Source organism: Saccopteryx bilineata, chromosome 1, assembly GCF_036850765.1.
Source record: "Saccopteryx bilineata isolate mSacBil1 chromosome 1, mSacBil1_pri_phased_curated, whole genome shotgun sequence".
Classification (NCBI taxonomy): Eukaryota; Metazoa; Chordata; class Mammalia; order Chiroptera; family Emballonuridae; genus Saccopteryx; species Saccopteryx bilineata.
Genome location: NC_089490.1, coordinates 87,078,644 through 87,097,230, shown reverse-complemented (window position 1 = coordinate 87,097,230; position 18,587 = coordinate 87,078,644). Strand labels below are relative to the sequence as shown.

The window sequence follows — 18,587 nt, the reverse complement described above, 5'->3', positions numbered from 1 at the left end:
AGAAAGAGAGAGAGACAGAGAGAGAGGCAGAGAGAGAGAAGGGGGGAGGAGCTGGAAGCATCAACTCCCATATGTGCCTTGACCAGGCAAGCCCAGGGTTTCAAACCGGCAACCTCAGCATTTCCAGGTCGACACTTTATCTACTGCACCACCACAGGTCAAGCCTGCTTTGTTTCTTTTATAATTTATTTTTTATTAAAATTATTTCAAAAGCATTAGTTTGTTTTTTAATCTACAACAAAAGGAGTAGCAGAAAATAGAGAACTATTGACAAAGGGAGTGATGGAGTGATCTATTAAGGACAAGTTGATTTGAGACAGTTTCCTTCAGATGGTAAGCACTGAACCAAGTGGTAGTGATGAGTAGATGATGTATTAGGGTACTGGAAGCAGGAGAAAGGACAGATAAGAGATGCAAAGGGTTGTTTTTGTAAGAATGATAAGGTAGATAAAAGGGATATACTGGTGAAATGCGTCCCTGGGAAGGTAAGGGGTATGTCTTATCTCCATTTGTACTTCAGCTGCCAACACAGAACCTGGGGCAAATTAGGCTCTCCATAAATATTCATTAAACTGAACTAAATGGTTTGTTTGATTTGAGTTCAAGTATTGGTGAGCTAGAAAATTACAGGGAGGCCACTTGGTGGACTGAGCAAGTTTGGTTTTAATGAAATAGCAAGTATAATAAAGTCAGTGTTTTCCTGGGTTTAGAGGTATGATAGCTCATAAATAGCCCAGAGATCACAAGTGGTATGCTCCTCTGTTTTCTGTTAATGCAGCCATGAGCATACAGTGTTCCAGAATCCCTTCCCTCCAGATGTTGAGTACGTTCTGTTTCCTAATGTCGTGCCAATTGCTACATGACATAGAGAAAGACAGAGTTATGTACAACGTTGCACTGATTTTTTTCCTTTCATAGTTTTGGATTTGTAGGTGAACCTTTCAAGGCAGTTTTATTTTTTGTTCTTCTAATTCCTTTTAATTTTTTTTTCTTACCAAACCTTGTTATTTAATTATGATGCCGCCATATTTAATGGCATTTGGTCCCCAAGTTTCTAATAAGAAAAATGCCCACTTACTTTGCATAAGGTTGAGGTGGATGTTCAAACTCTCCCCTCTCCTTTTTTTATTTTTATTTTTGATAGAGAATAGCATCAACTTATTCCGTTTAGTTGTGCCATTGATTGCTTACTATATGTGTCCTTAACAGGACTCAAACTGGTGACTTTGGAGCTCCTGGACATGCTCTATTCACTGTGCCACTGGCCAGGGCTCTCCCCTCTCCTAAGATTTATTATTCGAGCCCTGGCCAGATAGCTCAATTGGTTAGAGCTTCATTTTGAAATGCAGAGGTTGCCAGTTCGATCCCTGATCAGGGCACATACAGGGAAAAGAATGATATTCCTGTCTCTCCCTCTCCATTCCTCTCTTAAAATCAATAAATTAAAGAAAGTTTTTTAAGTTGTTAAACTCTTTGTTAAAAAAGATAACACTGCCCTGGCCGGTTGGCTCAGTGGTAGAGCATCGGCCTGGTGTGCAGAAGTCCCGGGTTCGATTCCCGGCCAGGGCACACAGGAGAAGAGCCCATCTGCTTCTTCACCCCTCCCCCTCTCCTTCCTCTCTGTCTCTCTCTTCCCCTCCTGCAGCCGAGGCTCCATTGGAGCAAAGATGGCCCGGGCACTGGGGATGGCTCCTTGGCCACTGCCCCAGGCGCTAGAGTGGCTCTGGTTGCAACAGAGCAATGCCCCGGAGGGGCAGAGCGTCGCCCCCTGGTGGGCGTGCCGGGTGCATCCCGGTCGGGCGCATGCGGGAGTTTGTCTGACTGTCTCTCCCCGTTTCTAGCTTCAGAAAAATACAAAAAAAAAAAAAAAAAAAAAGATAATACTTGCCTGGCCAGGTGGTGATGCAGCGGATAGAGCATCAGTCAGACTGGGACGCAGAGGACCCAGGTTCAAAACCCCAAGGTCACCAGCTTGAGTGTGGGGTCACTGGCTTGAGCGTGGGATCATAGACGTGACCCCATTGTTGCTGGCTTGAGCCCAAAGGTTGCTGGCTTAAGCAAGGGGTCACTCGCTCTGCTGTAGGGCTCCCCCGCCCCCATCAGGGCACATATGAGAAACAATCAATGAACAACTAAGGTGCCGCAACAAAGAATTGATGCTTCTCATCTCCCTTACAGTCTGTCCCTATCTGTCCCTCTCTCTGTCTCTCTCTCTGTTTCTATCACACAAAAAAATAATAACTTACTAATTTTCTATATTTCATGTCACAAAAGAACTCTAAACAGCTAAAATTTAATATCTTTAATTCACTATGAGTTTTAGAGAAATTTTACAGCAACTTCAAAGAAAAATTAATAGGCAGTAAATGGTTCCTTATCCTCTTCCTAATCTCAACATTTCTGTTTTTAATCTTTACCAGAATTCTGGGTTATTTTCAAAAGCTCTTTCTCAGTGTCTGGAATCAGCTTTCAGAGAGTCTGAACTCCAGGCACCTTGGGCTGGTTTTCTCTGTCACGTGTAGATGTATAATTTGCCCAAGGAACAACACACTTGAGCCATTAAAGTTTATGTCAGAGAAAGCCCTTGTTCCTTTCAACTTCCCTGCCCTCCAGTCTCATTTCAAGAAGAAAATATCTTAAACTCTTTTTAAGAAAAAAACAAAACATTGTTTTATTAGCAGTATTTCTAGCTCACACCAAAGATTTCTGCTCTCAACCCTTCAATCATTTGGACTAGTGAAGTCAGTTCCAATGTGAAGGAAGTATCCTTTATATTTATAGCAACATTTTAAATATAGGTCAAGAATGTGTTAGAAATTACTTGAACTTGATTTATTATGCATTTATAAAATTATCCCTGACAACTAGGAGACACACAGGGGAGGAAATACATGACCCGGACCTTCAGTGGGATTGGATAAATGGTAGTTAGGGGCCAATAAGACACCAGCAGACAGATGGTAGGTGAGTAAAATGAATACAGCATGGAGTCTGGCCTGGCCAGAGCCACACATTCTGGAGTAAGAATAGATTGGTATTTGACTTCTACAGGCTACCTGAGCATTGGCATGGTGGGAACCCTGATCGCTTCTCTGGCTCCAAATGGTCTCTCTAGTTATTCATTGTTCTCCCCCTTCCCTGTTTCATTTCTTTATTTTAGTCCTTTATTTTACTTTTGTGAGAGTCAGTTTGAAAGAAATATTAAGGACATTCTTATGGACGGTGGACCTTGTGAGACTCCATCAACAAGCCTCTAACTTTGCCTTTCATGTGTCCCTTCCTGTTGAGTGGGAAAATGTTACCCATCAAAACTTCTGTTGAAAGCCTGGTACCCAGGCTTATCTGGGGGCTCACGACAAAGAAAACTCTAAACCTCTTACTAATGACCTATTCAGGCTTTCAGGTTGTCATCACTGCATAAAAACTTCTTTCAAATTGATCTCTCAGATTCTGTCTTGATCTTCATCTACCCTGTTCTCACACTGCCATTTCTCTTTCTAAAATACAAATCTAGTTATCTCTCTCTCACTTACTTAAAATTTTTCATTATCTTAGAGGGGAAAAAGTCCAAACTCCTTAACTTAATATATAAAGACCCTATCTGAGCCTGACCTGTGGTGGCGCAGTGGATAAAGTGTCGACCTGGAAATGCTGAGGTTGCTGGTTCGAAACCCTGGGCTTGCCTGGTCAAGGCACATATGGGGGTTGATGCTTCCTGCTCCTCCCCCTTCTCTCTCTCTGTCTCTCCTCTCTCTCTCTCTCTCTCTCTCTCTCTCTCTTTCTCTCTCTCCTCTCTAAAATGAATAAATAAATAAAAAATTTAAAAAAAGACCCTTTCTGACCTGATTCTTCATTTCACCCCATCTCCTGCCACTTTGCCTCACTTTATCTATAGTCAAGCAACAGAGTTACATTGGACTCTTATTAGTCCTTAAATATGACTTATTTTCATAATTAGAGCTTTGTATTTGGTTTCCTTGACTTAGTTGCATACCTAGTTTAGGCCTTAGATAAAAATTTTCCTTCTTTTCAAAGCCTTTCCTCCATCAGAACCCTTACCACAACCTTGTAGCTGCTCTTAATTCTGTATTAGTTTGATATGTGGACACCTCCATTTTAGCTGAATTACTGGCCCCAACATTCTCTCAGGCACAAATGTTAGCTAAATTAACCAGTGAGTGAGATGGTCTTAATTACATGGCAGCCATACACACGTTTTCATACCTTAACAGAGGCATGTTTTTTAGCAAGTAAGGGCCAACATCAGCATTTTGAATCAAAACACCTGTTTCTGAGTGAAACTCCTTGTGAATTAGTCTTTAAGTTAAAAATGAAGCCATTCATGGGTTCTGCCTCAGAATTCTTTTTACTAATACTAGAAATTTATAGAAAGACATAAAATGTGGTTCTCTGTTTTAGGCTTCAGCTCTGGCGGCCTGGACTATGGCATGGTTGGTGGGAAGGAGGCTGGAACAGAGTCTCGCTTTAAACAGTGGACCTCCATGATGGAGGGACTGCCCTCTGTAGCCACACAGGAAGCCAGTATGCACAAAAATGGTAAGGGCAAGCAAAGCATTATGAGTTGGAGCTCTTTGAACCTTCAGCAGGCCTTGATGAAGTGTCCTGTAAAATTATTTTAAAGCACAGATCTATAGCTTTTTCTTAGTGAGTCTCTTTGATTCTTTTTCTCCACCAACCCTCACCCCACAGCCCCGGTCTTATGATCACCTATGAAGGAAGATTGTGTTTATTTCAACTTATGAGAAACTTAAAATGCTATTTCTGATTAAAGGGAGCAAAATTTCCCACCTGCAGTGGGGATGGATGGAATTAAAGGTAGTAGAAGTGAACTTGAGTACCCAGTAAAATCCTAATGATTTGGCTGAGAGAACAGAATCAGGTTGTTTTTAATTTAACATGTAAGAGATCACAACAAATACCTGTCGTGTTGATTTTGAACCCTTCAATCTCCAAAGATGACTAACAGATCAATACATGAGACTTGAACTTTCCACAAAGCTTTCTTTATGAATTACAGGGTTTGCTGGACAGCAATTGAGGGCTTTCCAGGCTTTGGTTATAAATGTGGGTCAGCCCTTCTTCTTCAGAATCTCTATAGGAACTTGTCCTTTTCCCTGTTAAGACAGATGAAAGGTCTCTGACTCTTCCTACAGCCTTTGTTTCAATTGACAGTAATTCACATGGATTCATCGTAGCTATGAGAACCAAGTATAAACAAATAGGTGTGGGACTGCTCCTGGTGCAGCTTCCTGACAGGCCTCAGCCCCATCAGTCTAAAGCCTTCCAGGGTTTCTTTATAAGCCACTCTTAAAAATGTGCCTATCTGGAGACTGCTGAAGTGGCTGTGTGGACCTCTCTGCCTGCTATCCCAAAGCATCGTCATTTGATTTTGTGGCACAAAATCAAGAATGATTTTTTTAAAACTATGTGATCTGTTTCTGAACTGAATAATCCAAGCCCAACATCTGTAGCTTTGGGCACTTAACACTGCTTCCTTCCCCAGAGACATAATAGGTGCATGACAGTAAGTACGAAATGGCACGTGAGAGGGTATCTCAGAAGTAAGATAGCCACTTGCCTTTTTAGAGATTACAGTTAGTATTTTCCCGAAGTCTTTAGCAATCCCCAAGGGAATTGAGCTTTTCATGTTCTACTACTTTATTATAATGTGCCCTTGAATCAAATTTCTTTCAGTAGCTCCAGAAAATCAATGACATCTTAGCTGAGCATGGAGCTGGTTTTATGGTTTTGATGATACTCCTACTAGGCCAAACCAGATCCTTTAAAAAAAAATTATTTATTTATTTATTTGGGACAGACAGGAATAGAAAGAGTTGAGAAGCATCAACAAATAGTTATGGCATCTTAGTAGTTCATTGATTGCTTTTTTTATATGTACCTTGACCAGGGGGCTCCAGCCCAGCCAGTGACCCTTTGCTCAAGCCAGCAACCTTTGGCTCAAGCCAGTGACTTTGGGGTCATGTCTGTGGTCCCATACTCAAGCAGGTGACCTCAGGGTTTCAAACCTGGGTCCTCAGTATCCCAGGCGTTGCTTTATCTACTGCACCACGACCTGGTCAGGCCAAACCAAAATAAAATTTATTTTTAAAATTTTTTTTCATGGGTGAGGGGAGAGATATCAGTTTGTTGTTCCACTTAGTTGGTTCATTCAGTTTTGTACTCGTTGATTGCTTCTCATATATGCCTTGACTGGGGATTGAACCTGCAACTTCAGTGTGCTAGGATGATGCTTTATCTACTGAGCCACCCATCCAGGGCCTGAACCTTTTGATCAATATCTTTACAAATATTTTAACACATTACCTTGGAAATAATTGTATCAGTTTATAAATAGGATGCTAAGAATAGATCAAGTGACACTGTGCAGCATGTACAATTTGTTTGAGAGGTAGAATGATATCTCATAGAGGCTAAAAATATTATTTAAAGTAAAGCTCATTTTTTGTTAAAGAGAATTTTAAATTTTTAAGCTTTAAAATTTTTCCCTGCCCCATGGCATATAAAATACATGAAGAGTGCACCGACAAAACTGCTGAAATGCTCTCAGGAAGGCAGTTACAAAGGATTTGCTGTTCTTCGTGTGTGGGGCCATGGATCTCAGCGCTGCAGAGCTTTCTGCTGGTCTTGTGCTGGCAAAGACCGTAGGCAGGAATTCCATCTCATTGCTTTGGAATTTAAAGCAATTGCAGATGCTTTTCTCTTCAGTGGACTACCTTCCATTTATATTGCTTCTTCCAGTGAAATTAGGCCTGCTCACCACGAAGAACTTGGGTGGGTATTGTTAGTACAAATGTAGTTAAAAACCTTATATACTGTGAATTGTTTAGAATTTTTATTATTTCTCACTCTTGAGTCATTAGTGTAGAAACTGGGGATAATGGCATGATTAGTAGTTTATTAAAGTTCAGTTAATTTCATAAGACCATCAAATTTTAAAACTGAAAGGCTCAAAAAGGTGAAATGAACTAACTGTTCAAGATCATCCTGCTTATTAATTATATATGGGTACTAAAGTATGACCTCTCACTCTAGTATTCTTTCTACTGCATAAGCTTCAGAATACTGTATTTGTTTGAGTTTCTCTGACTAAAAGATTGACAAGTTCTGTTCACAGTACTCCTTTCCAAGGTGAATTAATTTCCTCTCTCTCTCATCAGGCGCTATAGTGGCCCCTGGTAAGACCCGAGGAGGGTCACCATACAACCAGTTCGATATCATCCCGGGTGACACACTGGGTGGCCATACGGGTCCTGCTGGTGATAGCTGGTTACCTGCCAAATCTCCACCAACAAATAAAATCGGAAGTAAATCCAGCAATGCCAGTTGGCCTCCAGGTATTGTCCAGAAAATGTTTTTTTCTGAGATATCATTTGTTTTTTTGTAGGTTTGTTTGTTTGTTTGTTTGTTTAGAGAGACAGGAAGGGAGAGGGATGAGAATCATCAACTTGTAGTTGCTTCACTTCAGTTGTTCATTGATTGCTTCTCATATGAGCCTTGACTGGGGGTTCCAGACAAGCCTGTGACCTTGGCTTCAAGCCAGCAGCCTTGGGGTTCAGGCCAGTGACCATGGGATCATGTCAATGATCCCACACTTAGGATGAAGACCTTGGGATTTCAAAACTTGGACCTCAGCATCCCAGATCAGTGCTCTATCCACTGTGCAATCACTGGTCCAGCAGATATCATTTGTTTTTTAATTGTTAATTTCAGGTTCTGAACAGATTGTTTTGCCACCAACTTTACTAAGTCACCCACTTTAATTTTTTTCATTCAGTAATTATTGTCTGATAAAAGCAAGACATGTGCCATGCTGTGGGAAGATGAAGATAGAAAGTTTTCATTAAATAGTATCTCTGCTGCCTGACCAGGAGGTGGCGCAGTGGATAGAGCGTCGGACTGGGATGCGGAAGGACCCAGGTTCGAGACCCCAAGGTCGCCAGCTTGAGTGCAGACTCATCTGGTTTGAGCAAAGCTCACCAGCTTGGACCCAAGGTCACTGGCTCAAGCAAGGGGTTACTCGTTCTGCTGATGGCCCATGGTTAAGGCACATATGAGAAAGCAATCAATGAACAACTAAGGTGTTGCAACACGCAATGGAAAAACTAATGATTGATGCTTCTCATCTCTCTCCATTCCTGTCTGTCTGTCCCTGTCTATCCCTCTCTCTTACTCACTCTCTGTCTCTGTAAAAAATAAATAAATAAATAGTATCTCTGCTCTATAGTGTTCAGTCAAGAAAAATAAGGTATTTACATTAAAAGTAAGTTACAGTGTGGTAAATATTGCATGGACTTGGATAAGCTGAAGGAAGTCAGGAGAGAAGAATCTGAGGACAAAAGAAGGTGACGTTGGAACCAGAACTTGGCATACATCTGTCATAGGAGATGCTTTGTAACCTGGGTTCTTCTGAAATGTCCATGATTTGATTTTTTTTTTCTTTGGGGAGGGGAGGGAGGGAGGAAGAGAGAGACATGAGAAGTATCAACTTATAGTTGCATCACTTCAGTTGTTCATTGATTGCCTCTCATTCATGCCTTGACCAGGGGGCTCAGGAGGAGCCAGTGACCTCGGGATTTTGAACCCGAGTCCTCAGCATCCCAGGTTGACGCTCTATCCACTGTGCAACCACCAGTCAGGCTGATTTATTTTTTTAAACAAGTATTTATTACCAGTTATGTCCCAGGTTTGCAGCACTGAGTGCAATGAGAATATTTATTACTTCTCTCTCTCTCTTTCTTTCTCTCTGTTTTGGTATAAATAAACTATTTTTATTGTAGAAAAAAAATTTAAATGTAGGAAAGTAAAAATAAAAAATTTGGTATATGTCCTTCTATATAATTTTAATTGTGATACAAATATGTAAGCGTTTCATTAGAGTAGGCTCATATAGTGCCTGCTGTTCATATGTAATGCATATTGCTTTTCCTCATCATGATTAGAAAATAAAAGTTTATTATCACATACCTTTGAATATGACTTAAATTTGCCTACAAAAAATTATAAACATTTAATTGTATATATTCCAGGCTTTCTCATGATAAGCCAAATTATTCCTGCCAGTTGTCCCTGCTCAGTTTCTTTAGTAGTGGTCATTTGTATTGTGTTTTCGTTTGTGCATCTGAGCAAGTTTCTGGTAAGATAGATGGAAGAAGTTACTGATCGCCAACCTAGATTTTCTTCCTCCAGTTCTTTTTTTTTTTTCTTTAGTTTTTATTTGATGGTTTTAGAGGAAGGGAGAGAGAAAGACACAGAAACATCTACCTGTTTCTGTATGTTCCCTGACCAGGGACTAAACCGGCAACCTCTGTGTGTCAGAACAATGCTCTACCAACTGAGCCATCTGGTTAGGGCGTTCTTCCAGTTGTTGTCCTAGATGCCTGAACAGTTCTCATGAGCACCAGGCTGCTAATCCTGCTTCCCTGCCTTCAGGCCTGAATTTTCCTGGGAGTAAGAAGAGAGGTTCTGGGGCCAGGAACTGATGAATTCTAGCGTCAAGTTCACAACCATAGAGAAGATTGACATGTTGTGATGACACGAAGGTGGTGCTGGAAGAGTATATGTTGAGGCTGACTTTTTTTTCTTTTTTTTTTTAATTTTATGATGACTATCTGAAATAAAATAGATTGAATATTTAGACTTTTTACATACCTATTTTTTATATTAAAACATAACTTTGGCTCTGGCTGGTTAGCTCAGTCTGTTAAGAGCATCATCCTGAAACAAGGTTGTAAGTTCAGTCCCCAGTCAGGGCACACAGAGGAAGCAACCAAAAAATGCATGACTGAGTGGAACAACAAATGCTCTCCCCCACCCTTCCTCTCTGTCTCTCTAAAAATCAATAAAAGTTAAGCCCTGGCCAGATAGCTCTGGAGTGTCATCCCAAAGCGTAGAGGTTGCCAATTCAATTCCCCAGTTGGGGCACATACAGGAGTTGCTTGATGTTCCTATCTCTCTTTCTCTCTCCCTTTCTTTCCCCCAGCCTCTCTCAAAAACAAAAAACAAAACAAAAAGCTTTATTTTACCATTTTTTGAACAACCTTCTACCTCTAATACTTTTTCTCTCAGAATTCCAACCAGGAGTGCCATGGAAAGGTATCCAAAACATTGACCCTGAATCTGATCCCTATGTCACCCCAGGAAGCGTGCTGGGGGGTTCAGCCACATCTCCCATTGTAGATACTGACCACCAACTTCTGCGGGATAATACCACAGGTAAATCAGTCAAATGTCCCTTGTGTTGATTCAGCACCCAACATTTTTAAATTTTTCAATCTGTAGCTTCATTTATACTTGCTATTATCTATTAATTTAACTAGAAAACATAAGAATGTAAAGCTTTTCACATCATTTTTTAGATATATTTTGTTTCTTCTTCTATTGCAAGTTAAATAAAATATTTCAAGGTTTCACTTGTTGTACTGACATTTATCTGCAATATTTTTATCTTGTTTTTCATTTGTCACTCAAAGGGTCTAATTCTTCCCTCAACACCTCGCTGCCTTCACCTGGTGCCTGGCCCTACAGTGCCTCTGACAACTCCTTTACCAACGTTCATAGCACTTCAGGTATGAGTGTGACCTGTCTGTTTTCTTTTGGTTAGCTCTTTTCAGATTCTTTTTTACAAAGGAAGTTGGCATTTATTTCTGAAGGAATACTTTTATAGAAGTTGAGTAGCATGTATCAGCATAGGTGGAGGCACCACTCTTGTATTGGCCATGTCCTCGGGGAGCTTTCAGTCTCAGAGAGGACAAGACTTAGGACAAAGTAGATGGTGACATAAATGCAGGAAGCTGTTATGTTAAGAGGTTACACTTGTGTCACTTAACACAGTGCCTTACAGATTGGTAGACAGTTTAGTTAATTGTCACTTTGGTCTTGTAAAAGTTGGACCTTAAGCCATTCAAGTTGTTAAGGATTCTATTAGAAAGTAAGACAAATTCTTAGCTACTTGCTAAGACATGACAAATTAATGGCCATATAAATTGTATTTAATATTTTTTCTTTCTACCTCTGTGTCCTTTCAGCAGTGCAACAATAACCTATCCTTTATTGAGTGCCCTTGCAAACCAGGTAGCATGCTAAGCCTTTAGCATGCATTCTTATCTTTCCTTTGTCAAAGTGTATGGGGGGAGTCTTGATGTTATCCCATTTTGTAGATGAAGAGGTTCAAAGAGTTGATGTAATTTGCTACAGGTCTGAATAAGTGTGCTAAGGAACTCAGTATTTTATGTTTCTAACCACAATCCTACAGTATACTTTTACAGAACTTTTTTCTTTACATATAAAAACTCATTTTAATCTAACCCTTTTATTCTTGTGACTGCTCATATCTCAGGTTGAACAGTGTTATCTTTTATCCACAATTGGATAGTCACCCGAGAGATGACCCAAGAATCATCCCAAATATTGTCTCAAATTGAGTATTTACTGTCCCACTTCCAAAATTATCTTTCCTTTTTAAATAAACTGTATTTTTCTTAGTGATGCTCACATGTGTCAACTGAGTCACAAAATCTCAGTATTTTCTTGCTCTTCATTTCTCTCTTGCTCACTGAAAACAGGCAGTGATGATGTCTCTGAGTGGTTTACTCTGCTGTTGTATCTCCCTTACCCATGTCTTCCATTCCGTTCTATTTACTGCCACCCAGATTTTAAATCCTCCTTTAAACACTAAATGCTGAAATCTCCTGCAGAATCTTCTAGTAGTATTTAATCAATCTCCAGCCTACCTTTATGGACTCCTTTACCTGTCTGCCCCCTGAAATGTTGTTCAGCCAAAATTGGGGGGAAACATTTGGTACAGAAAGTGTTTAAATTGAACCTTGGTTTATGTTTTCCAGTCTGTCGGAGCCCACCTATTTATGTAAATCCTTCAAGACCTATCTTTGCAAAGCCCTTTGCTCATAGCCCAATGTTGTCTTTCTCCTTTGTGTTGAACATACAGAACATTGCCTGGGACTACCAATTTTGTTTTTCATCCCATCTGAACTTGAAGTTCTTTTTTTTTTTTTTTTTGCATTTTTCTGAAGCTGGAAACAGGGAGAGACAGTCAGACAGACTCCCACATGTGCCGACAGTCAGACTCCCGCATGCGCCCGACCAGGATCCACCCGGCACGCCCACCAGGGGGCGACACTCTGCCCACCAGGGGGCGATGCTCTGCCCATCCTGGGCGTCGCCATGTTGCGACCAGAGCCACTCTAGTGCCTGAGACAGAGGCCAAGGAACCATCCCCAGCGCCCGGGCCATCTTTGCTCCAATGGAGCCTTGGCTGCGGGAGGGGAAGAGAGAGACAGAGAGGAAGGAGGGGTGGAGGGGTGGAGAAGCAGGTGGGCGCTTCTCCTGTGTGCCCTGGCCGGGAATCGAACCCGGGACTTCTGCACGCTAGACCGACACTCTACCACTGAGCCAACCGGCCAGGGCTGAAGTTCTTGAGAATAACTTTTTATATTACCCACACACTTTTAGTGCCTTAAAGCATAGGAAGCCCTCAGTGAATATTTGTTGATTGTATTTTAAAAGTGTTTGAAAATCAGTATCTAATATTCTGGATCAAGAAAAGTGGCTGAATGGCTTGATTGGTTAGAGCATTGTCCCAATTTACAAAAGTTGCTGGTTCAATCCCCAGTCAGGACATACAGAAACAGAATGATGTTTCTGTCTGTCTCTCTCTCTCCCCTTTTCTCTCTCTTTAAAATCAGTAAGTAGGCCCTGGCCAGTTGGCTCAGTGGTAGAGCATTGGTCTGGCATTCAGGAGTCCCGGGTTCGATTCCCGTCCAGGGCACACAGGAGAGGCGCCCATCTGCTTCTCCACCCCTCCCCCTCTCCTTCCTTTTTCTCTCTTCCCCTCCCGCAGCCAAGGCTCCATTGGAGCAAAGTTGGCCCGGGCACTGAGGATGGCTCTGTGGCCTCTGCCTCAGGCGCTAGAATGGCTCTGGTTGCAACAGAGCGATGCCCCAGATGGGCAGAGCATCGCCCCCTGGTGGGCATGTCAGGTGGATCCCAGTCGGGCGCATGTGGGAGTCTGTCTGCCTCCTGTTTCCAACTTCAGAAAAATATAAAATCAGTAAGTAAATTTTAAAAAAAAGAAAAGTTTAATTTTCTAGTGTACTTTCCATTAAGTCAGTAAATGTTTATAGAACACTTCAGTTCCACTAGATTTCACATGCTGTAAGATTGATGGCTTCAGAAATACTCTCCTTGAATTAATTCATCTTCCCTTTCAGCTTATGTTTAGCTAAGAAAGTGAGAATTAGTTATCTTATTCCATTTTGTAAACTTGTCGATTCAGAGTAGGTGTTATTGAAAATGTAATATTTAATAAGCTCAAAGAACAATGTTATTTTGTATTGCTGCTTTTAAAATGCTCACTTACTATTTTTATAATTTAAATGTGTGCATGTATATGCAAAATTTATGTGTATTTGGTGACAAAGGTGACCTATATAACTTTATTCCTTCCTCAATTTTTTTATAGCAAAGTTCCCTGATTACAAATCAACATGGTCCCCAGATCCCATAGGACACAACCCCACTCATCTCTCCAACAAGATGTGGAAAAACCATATTTCCTCAAGGAACACTACACCGCTGCCCCGCCCACCTCCTGGTCTGACCAACCCCAAACCGTCATCTCCCTGGAGCAGCACAGCACCCCGATCAGTCAGGGGGTGGGGAACACAGGACTCACGGCTTGCCTCTGGTAAGAAGGATCTGCCTAAAGCAGCATCATGTTCAAACACAGAGGTCTTATGTTAACAGAAATGATAAAGACATGATGATGTCTTTACAGAAGAGAAAATTACAGTTGGCTGGTAGAGGGAAAAGTATCTCTTGAATAGAAAATTGTAGTCATTGTAAAGCATAGGGACCCAAGAACTGCCGAGGTGCTGGTGGAGTAAAGTGGCCAACAGCAGAGTGAGAGCAGTAGAGGGAAAACATTGTCTTGTAGAGAATGCATAAGAGTGCATAGGGATCCAGGGCTAGGAGAAGAGAGCTGGCTATTTGGTGATGAGGTAAAGGTCAGAATGAGGTAAAAAAGAGACAGTGATTTATAGAAAGAGAGAAGAAGGATGTGGGCCAAAGAAAAATGTTTCTCATTCATGCCTTTTAAAATTTTTTGATGGCTGTTCTTAATCTTTTTTCTGATTGCCTACAGCCTCTACCTGGAGTGATGGTGGTTCAGTTCGTCCTAGTTACTGGTTGGTTCTTCACAATCTCACTCCACAGGTAATCATGCTTCCTTGTGATTTTTCTAAATAGGACTTAATTGTGTTAAAAGAGAGAAAACTAGGAGATGTGGGCAGAAATGAAAGCTCATTTATTTCCTAGTCACTGCAGAGGGGTCCAGCCCGCAAGAGTTTCCCCACCCAAGGCTTGAAGCTACTGCTGAATGGGGGATGTTGGCCATGCAGCTTCACGCCTGCCTTCATGGTGATGTTAATACACGTAGTTTATAAAATAATAATTTATCTGGTGAATTCTGTCCAGCAGAGATAACTTGCTCTGTAGATCTGCCTGTCAGAATCTAGAACCAAGTGGGAAATGGATGTTTAAGTGTTTTAACCACCTGCCAAGAAAATTACTTGGTTTTTTTTGTTATTTAAGACTTTTGAGGCTCACTATTAACCATATTTCTGCTTCATAAATAATTAACCATCTATCTCTGCAGAAGGAATGTGTCTGTCTTATAGCTTAAATGCCCCATAGGTACTTGTGATTTTTCTCTGTTACACTCTTCTGTGTAGATGGCATCACTAATTTTTGTCATCAGAACATGCTCTCTGAGTTGTTTACCCTATGAGGGGACTTCATTTGGACCAGAGTGTCCTCCCCTTCCCATTGGTTGCTTGATAACTGACGTATTTGCAGCAGCATTATGTTGAGCGTTCAAACTAGGTTAAATGAACCATCGAAACAGAGCTCATACCTTCATTTGGACTTGACAGCACAACTTTTACAACACCTTGTTAGAAGGGGTCAGTTATACCTCCCTGCCTTTGATTCATAAATGGATTTGGGTGCACCTTACTAAGCTAGTACTTTCTATAGTGGTTCCCAGGAGATATTTGTAGGTGACTGACCTAATATGTTTGGAATGTATATTTGATTAAACAAAATCAAGTAGGTTTCCTCACTGTGAGAATTCTTAGATCCTTTAATATGCTAACATGTATTACAACTCTCTATGGAGAAATACAGCTTCTCCTAAATTTATTTACCCAGTGAACCCATTTTGTGGGAAGTAAATCCAGGGCTTGTATTTCATGGTACCTGTTGAGAAAGGCAGTTTCCTAAATACAGTTTAAATAAGGGAGAATCTGGATTGGCTTTTAGTCCCTGAATCTAGTAATTCAGCTAACAGCCCCAGGTTATTTATTTAGCTAATAGTTGACTGAAGCATGAAGATTTTATATAGCCATCCTCAAAACGATATTCTCCTCATTATTTCTAAGTAGTCCCATAGTGTGGTGGGTGTAATGTGGTCAGGGTGAGAGAAGAGGTACACTGTGTTGAAATGAGCCTAGGCAAACTAACCAGCTGTTTACTTCTGTTTTATAATATGAAAACTGGTGAGTGTATCTGTGTATTTATACAAAATGAATATAGGGATTGGCTGTGTTTATATTAGAAATAATTGATTAATTTTAGTCTACAGCCATACCACTCTGAATGCTCTTGATCTCATATGATTTTGGAAGCTAAGCAGGATCAGACCTGGTTAATACTTGGATGGGAGAAAGAATTGATTAGTTTTAAAAATTAACACCATTTAATAGCAAACTAATCTCAATTGTAGCTTGAAAGGCTATGAGGTCAAATCTTTGATATCTGGATAAATTTACTTTTTAATCAACTAAAGTTTGTTTAAAAGACATCTCTTCTGAAAAATCACTACTGGCGAACACTAATATGTTTCTATAATCAGTTGTCACTTTAAAGACGATGCTAAGAGCTGTTTCTCCAGTCATTTTCTTTTTATTTTTTTAGCAAGAGAGAGACAGAACGGCAGATAGGGACAGCCAGACTGGAAGGGAGAGAGATGAGAAGCATTAATTCTTCGTTAAAGGACCTTAGTTGTTCATTGATTGCTTTTTCATAGGTGCCTTGACAGTGGGGCTCTAGCCTAACCAGTGACCCCTTGCTCAAGCCAGCAACTATGGGATCATGTCTATGAGCCCGCACTCAAGCTGGTGACCTTGGGGGTTTCGAACCTGGGTCCTCTGTGTCTCAGGCCACCACTCTGTCCACAATGTCACTGCCTGGTCTGGTTCTCCAGTCATTTTCTAACACAAATTATGGTGAAACTGCCAGTTTCATCCTGCTGTTTCCATGGTAAAACCACAGAATATTTCTACTGCCGCCTACAGCAGTATAACTTTTGAAGTCTATTCCAATAGTAATCTGTTTCACTTCCAAAGAAATGAACTGAAATATTGGACTGAGCAGCTTAAATAAACATAGTTAAGATCTTGATGCAAATCAATTAATCAGAGTGAATAGACTTGTTCATTTGAGTCATAGTTGAGGGCAGTTATCCTCTGTCATTGGACATCTTATTGATGAGAGTCTGACTAAAGTGAGTGACTACAGTTTTTGGTCCCATCAGCTGCGGGCAGCAGAGGACAGAGAGTAGGTAGAAATAATCTCACCTTGTGATGGCCAAAGTAGGAGTAAGAGGACATCCGAATAATCTATGAGCTGAGACAGCCATCAACATTCTAAATCGGGGGTAGTCAACCTTTTTATACCTACCGCCCGCCCACTTTTGTATCTATTAGTAGTAAAATTTTCTAGCCTCCCACCGGTTCCACAGTAATGGTGATTTATAAAGTAGGGAAGTAACTTAACTTTATAAAATTTATAAAGCAGAGTTACAGCAAGTTAAAGTATATAATAATAATTACTTACCAAGTACTTTATGTCAGATTTTTGCTTTTTGGCAGAATAAATCTTTATAAAACAACTTACTATAGTTAAATCTGTCTTTTTATTTATACTTTGGTTGCTCTGCTACCGCCCACCATGAAAGCTGGAACGCCCACTAGTGAGTTGTAGGGACCAGGTTGACTACCACTGTTCTAAATCGTCAGATGGTTAGCCATGCTTTTCTTGTTGGTGGCTTCCTCTTTACCTCTTTTTTAGATTGTTAACTTGGGAGTGGAGGAATACTACATGAGTTATGATGCTAAGAACTTTGCACATTTTCTTAAACTTTGAGTACCATATTATTTTCTTTTTTTAAAGCCCTACAAATTAGCATGTGTTCACTTGTTTGCCTCTTAAAGAATATAGACCACAGGTCGAATCATATGCTTTTATTTGGAGCTACATTTGTTTAAACTTTGTGTGTGTGAGAGAGAGAGAGAAGAAGGAAGGGTGGGAGGAGAAAGAAAAAAGCATCAACTCATTGCTCCACCTGGTTGTGCACCTGTTGATTGTTTCTCAGATAAACTCTGACCAGGGCTCATACCTGCAACTTTGGCGTCAAGCTGGCAACCCTAGTGCTCCAGAACAACACTTTGTTTACTGCACTGCACCACCAGCCAGGGCTGTGCACACTTTTTATTTGCAAAATGGGCAGGTTAGATTTCAGCTCAGTGCTTTAAATATCTTAAAATTTCACTTGAAGACCTCTGTATTCAGTATACTCACTCCTTGTCTTGAGTTCTTCATTCATCCCTGCAAGACTTATTTAGTACTGATGCTATATTATTTATCAATCACAGAAGCCCTCTCATTCTCATGTGTAAGATCACATGACTTCCTTTCATACCTCACTTCCAGTTTTTATCTCACAAATGTCTTACTCCTTAGATTGATGGGTCAACCTTGAGAACCATCTGCATGCAGCACGGCCCACTGCTGACATTCCATCTGAACCTAACCCAGGGCACTGCCCTGATTCGATACAGCACCAAACAGGAGGCAGCCAAGGCCCAAACTGCACTGCACATGTGAGTACCCATCCTGTACTTACTGAGACAAGCACGCATGAAGATGTACACCTTCCTGTTCTGGCACGTGCCTAATTAAAGATGCATGAGAACATGCCCCAAATGATGTCATCACATAAGCCGTTTTTGGGTACTAAGGTGGCTGATCTTAACCTGCCAAAGTGTGGATTGTCCTGTGTATGTCATAGTTCAATAATTGGAATTCCACAAATGAAGAACTTGTGAAATAGTGAATTACATTTTAAGTACCATAAAACAAACCCACTATTTATGAAAATGTGAAACCATAATTACTGTCACTTTTCATAAGAGTATCTAACCACTTATTTGGCTTCATTGTGGGTGATGATGAAATATTCTGGTGGGTAGCAGAGATTTTGTGTGAAGTAGATGGGACTGGATTAGACTGACCATCCCCTTCCCTGTCACTCTCAAACTGGTGGACAGGAAAGAGCTGACTCCCTGTGCCTGCAGATGCCATGACAAAAAGCTACACACAGGAACAAGAGGGTGAGGCTTAGGCAGTGAGCCCACCCCTGAGATGGAGCAGCATTTCCAGGTGTATGAAGCTGGGTCAGCTTGATGGTG

The 18,587-nt window shown here is 40.9% G+C and overlaps 1 protein-coding gene across 4 annotated transcripts in view; it reads left to right on the top strand.

The window, feature by feature from the left end:
- The window catches only part of TNRC6B (trinucleotide repeat containing adaptor 6B), a 288,141-nt gene that overhangs the window by 256,386 nt on the left and 13,168 nt on the right, over positions 1 to 18,587 (top strand). For all 4 annotated transcript variants that reach the window (XM_066257399.1, XM_066257391.1, XM_066257372.1 and 1 more), the window contains 7 exons: positions 4,420 to 4,557; positions 7,200 to 7,376; positions 10,108 to 10,254; positions 10,512 to 10,607; positions 13,520 to 13,744; positions 14,201 to 14,271; positions 17,860 to 17,999. In XM_066257399.1, the coding sequence (XP_066113496.1) occupies positions 4,420 to 4,557; positions 7,200 to 7,376; positions 10,108 to 10,254; positions 10,512 to 10,607; positions 13,520 to 13,744; positions 14,201 to 14,271; positions 17,860 to 17,999 (994 nt within the window). The remainder of the gene's footprint in view (positions 1 to 4,419; positions 4,558 to 7,199; positions 7,377 to 10,107; positions 10,255 to 10,511; positions 10,608 to 13,519; positions 13,745 to 14,200; positions 14,272 to 17,859; positions 18,000 to 18,587) is intronic.